Here is a 1,199-nt window from a genome sequence, read left to right on the forward strand (position 1 = left end):
TTGCGTAGAGGAGGTTTGCTCCTCCACCAGTACTAGAAGTAGCTCCTCTAGGTGTCATCCTGTCTGGTGGGACAACTGAAGAAGATTGGGCCTTACTGCTCAGATTTCCACTACCTTGCCTGCCCTTAGGGCACTCCTTTATGATGTGTCCCTCTTGTCCACACTTAAAGCAACCTGTCTGGCCCTGACGACACTTCCCTGGGTGAGTTCTACCACACCTAGCACATGAAGGAGCCTTACTACCCCTTGGTACTATACTTCCTTGAAGATAGGCAGGTCTAGCCCTGAAATTATAGGAATTTCTTTTGTGCCCATCTTCGTTCTCAAGTGCAGGCACACTAGCAGATGGCTGAACCGGTCTCTCCTGTTTTTTGTGGGAGGGATGACTGATTAGCATCATTCTTTTGCTGCCTGAACTCGTCCCCTACTATCTTAGCCCTCTTATCCTTAGACTCTTCTCTATCCTTCAACTTATCCTCCCCAACTGGTTGTAAATGAATCATGAATTTTGCTAGGTCAATATCCCCTATCAGCATAGCTGCCTTGCCTTCCTTGCTTGACTGACGAGATAACCCAGCAACATATGAACTCATCCTACTCCTCATGTCAGCAACCATCTCCGGAGCATAGCGGGAAAGTTGTGTGAACTTCTGACTGTACTCATGAACACTCATAGACTGCGGATTAAGGGTGAGAAACTCTTTTATCTTTGCCTCTCGCAACTCACGAGGAAAGAAACGCCCCATGAGAGCACTCTCAAACACAACCCAACTTACTGCTGGCGCATCCTCAGCCCTATTCTGTTTCCATTGGTCAAACCAGATTCTAGCGACACCCTTCAATTGGTACGCAGCTAGTTCCACCCTCTCCGACTCAGCAACATGCATCACATCAAATATCCTTTTAAGCTCCTCAATGAAATTCTCCAGATTCTCACTAATACTTGAACCTAAGAAGCTTGGTGGGTTCATAAAGAGTTCACGGATTCTTGAAGTATCAACCACTTCGTGTCGATTATCTCTCTGCCCAACATGATAGGTCGCAACTTGACTTAATATACGGATAGCTTCGCGACGATCAGCATACTTGATCTCTTCTTGGGTTTGAACATCTAGGGCATTCGGTAACTCTTGTTCCTCAACACTCTTCATAGCTGGACGAACTCTAACTACTCTTCGTGGAGGCATGATCCTCACTGA

At 46.5% G+C, this 1,199-nt stretch overlaps 1 protein-coding gene across 1 annotated transcript; it reads right to left on the bottom strand.

Moving 5' to 3' along the window:
• Positions 1–27: 27 nt before the first annotated feature.
• LOC125849713 (uncharacterized) lies at positions 28–1,187 on the bottom strand (the record flags this gene model as incomplete). Its single annotated transcript, XM_049529684.1, has 4 exons — positions 882–1,187; positions 714–800; positions 429–560; positions 28–364 (listed from the first exon to the last, which is right to left on the bottom strand). Coding segments are annotated over exons 1-4 (862 nt in total), but the record flags the coding sequence as incomplete, so codon positions are not given.
• Between the last annotated feature and the right edge of the window lie 12 nt (positions 1,188–1,199).

The sequence above is a fragment of the Solanum stenotomum genome, unplaced genomic scaffold (genome assembly GCF_019186545.1).
Source record: "Solanum stenotomum isolate F172 unplaced genomic scaffold, ASM1918654v1 scaffold10104, whole genome shotgun sequence".
NCBI lineage: Eukaryota > Viridiplantae > Streptophyta > Magnoliopsida > Solanales > Solanaceae > Solanum > Solanum stenotomum.